Source organism: Empidonax traillii, unplaced genomic scaffold, assembly GCF_003031625.1.
Source record: "Empidonax traillii isolate 1590-97213 ecotype Southwest subspecies unplaced genomic scaffold, ASM303162v1 scaffold2665:size19687, whole genome shotgun sequence".
Classification (NCBI taxonomy): Eukaryota; Metazoa; Chordata; class Aves; order Passeriformes; family Tyrannidae; genus Empidonax; species Empidonax traillii.
Genome location: NW_020957858.1, coordinates 17,613 through 19,687, shown reverse-complemented (window position 1 = coordinate 19,687; position 2,075 = coordinate 17,613). Strand labels below are relative to the sequence as shown.

The following is a 2,075-nucleotide window of genomic DNA, read 5'->3' as shown; positions in this document are numbered from 1 at the left end:
ATTTCCTTAAAAAGGAGCCTGTGCAGCTCTGGGGGCAATCATTGCCAGGGGGTTTAATCCCTGGGAGAGATAATGGATGAGGGGCAAGCTCTGGGTGGTGTCCATGTATTTGTCAGAAAATCAAAGCAAAAGTTTGGGGCCTGACATTCTTCAGTGGTCCCAGACTGGGAGAGAAATTCATTGTTTAGAGCTGGACAAGCAGAATGCAGGATTTATAAACCACCAGGACACATCACAGGAACCAGAGATGTCCTGTCTGGGGAAAAGGGAATAAAAGGGACTGAAAAATGTGCACCAACCAGCAAGAGAAGTGAGAGATCAATAATCAAGAGAGGATAGAACACTAATTAATGAAGAGGTCTGGGATCACTCAGGCTGTGATTTCTGTTGGGATGAGAGTGGGGAAAGGAGTCTCCATGTCCCTGTGCCCATCCCAGGGGATGGATCCGGCTGGGGAGCCCATGGAGAGCAGCAACTGCTCCGGATTCCCTCCTGATCCTGCTCCGTCCATCCCATCCCAATCCCACTCCAGAATCCAGCCCTGATCCCAGCTCACAATTCCACCTGATCCCACTCTGCAATCCTGCCCTGAGCTGCAACCCTGTTCCAATCCCGCTCCATCCATTATGCCCCAATTCCCCCCTGGAATCCCGGGATCCATCCTGGCATCCCTGCAGGGAGGATCTGGATCCACCCACGCTGCTGGTACTCACTGGTGGGCGCGGGGTCGTATCCATTGCCCTTTCCCTTCCCTATGGAAAGAAAGCGGGATCAGCACCCGTGGCACAGGATCAGCAGGATCAGCACCCATGGCACAGGATCCCCGGAATGCTGCCGGGCGGATCCAGGCCCCTTCCCGACCCCCATCCCATGAGTTACCGGCTCGGAGCTTCCAGACACCGACTGCGATGAGGCCGATGATGACGCCGATGGCAGCGATGACAGACACAGCGACCAACACCGGGGGGGAATTCCAGATGGATTCCGGCTCTGGGAAGGGTGGGAGGGTGAGCAGGGGGAGGGTTACCCCCATCCCGCTGCCCCACACTCCCAAATTCCTCGTTCCCACATGCCCAGTTGCCACATTGCCCGTTCCCAGGCTCACCCCAGGCGAAGATCCCGGGCTCCGGCATTCCGGCGTGCTCCACCCGGCACTGGTACTGCTCCCGCTCCCCCGGCAGCGCCTCGATCCTGGCCCAGCTGTGGAAGGTGCCGTCGCTGTTGGGAACGATCCCGCCCCACTCCGTCTCCTGATCCTGGATTTCATCCCCCTTCATCCAGTTGATCGCGATGATCCCGGGGTAGAATCCGTACGCGTGGCAGGACAACGTCAGGATCCCGTGTTCCTCTTTCCCAGACACGTGGACATCAGGGGGCTCTGGAGTGGGATAAGGGTGAGATCCATCCATGGAATTCCCATGGGACTGGGACAGCAGTGAGATCCACCCACAGAATTCCAACTGGAATAGAACAACAGTGGGATCCATCCATGGAATTCCCATGGGAGTTGGATGACTCAGATTCATCCACGGAATCCCCACAGGAATTCCCATGTTCCTCAGTACCACCCTCCCAAATCCCGCATTCCCAAATCCCACATTCCCATGGGAATTCTGTCTCCCTCACCTTTGCGCTCCAGCACCTCCCGCCCGTATCCGACATATTTCTGGAGCCATTCCAGACAGATGCTCCCAAGGTAATGTGTCTATCTCTCCACCTCGATCCCATCAGATTCCCATTTCCTCTTGGTGATCTGGGCAGCTCCATCGGCCGCCACGAAGCTCCTGGATCCCAGCTCCAAGGAGATGAAATCCCGCCCGTCAAAGCCATCCCACCTGGATCCACGGACACTCCCGTCAGACAGGAGGTCACAGCCATAAAGACGCTGCACTGTGTGGAGACCTGGGGGGCGGGATCAGACCCAGAGAGACCCCTGGAATTGTGTCCCAGCTCCACGGAGCCCCATTCCAGCCCTATTGAGCCCCAGAGTCTGATGGAGACCCAGAGAGGCTCATCCCAGCCCCTTGGAGTGCCCTGGATCCACATCCCACTCCCACACATCCCATCCCAACCCC

General features: G+C 57.2%; 1 protein-coding gene across 1 annotated transcript in view; it reads right to left on the bottom strand.

The window, feature by feature from the left end:
* Positions 1-361: 361 nt before the first annotated feature.
* The window catches only part of LOC114072125 (class I histocompatibility antigen, F10 alpha chain-like), a 9,186-nt gene continuing 7,472 nt past the window's right edge, over positions 362-2,075 (bottom strand). The window contains 5 exon segments of the mRNA XM_027910043.1: positions 362-387; positions 714-752; positions 880-990; positions 1,106-1,378; positions 1,627-1,902. Coding sequence (XP_027765844.1) covers positions 371-387; positions 714-752; positions 880-990; positions 1,106-1,378; positions 1,627-1,902 — 716 coding nt within the window. The 3' untranslated portion in view covers positions 362-370.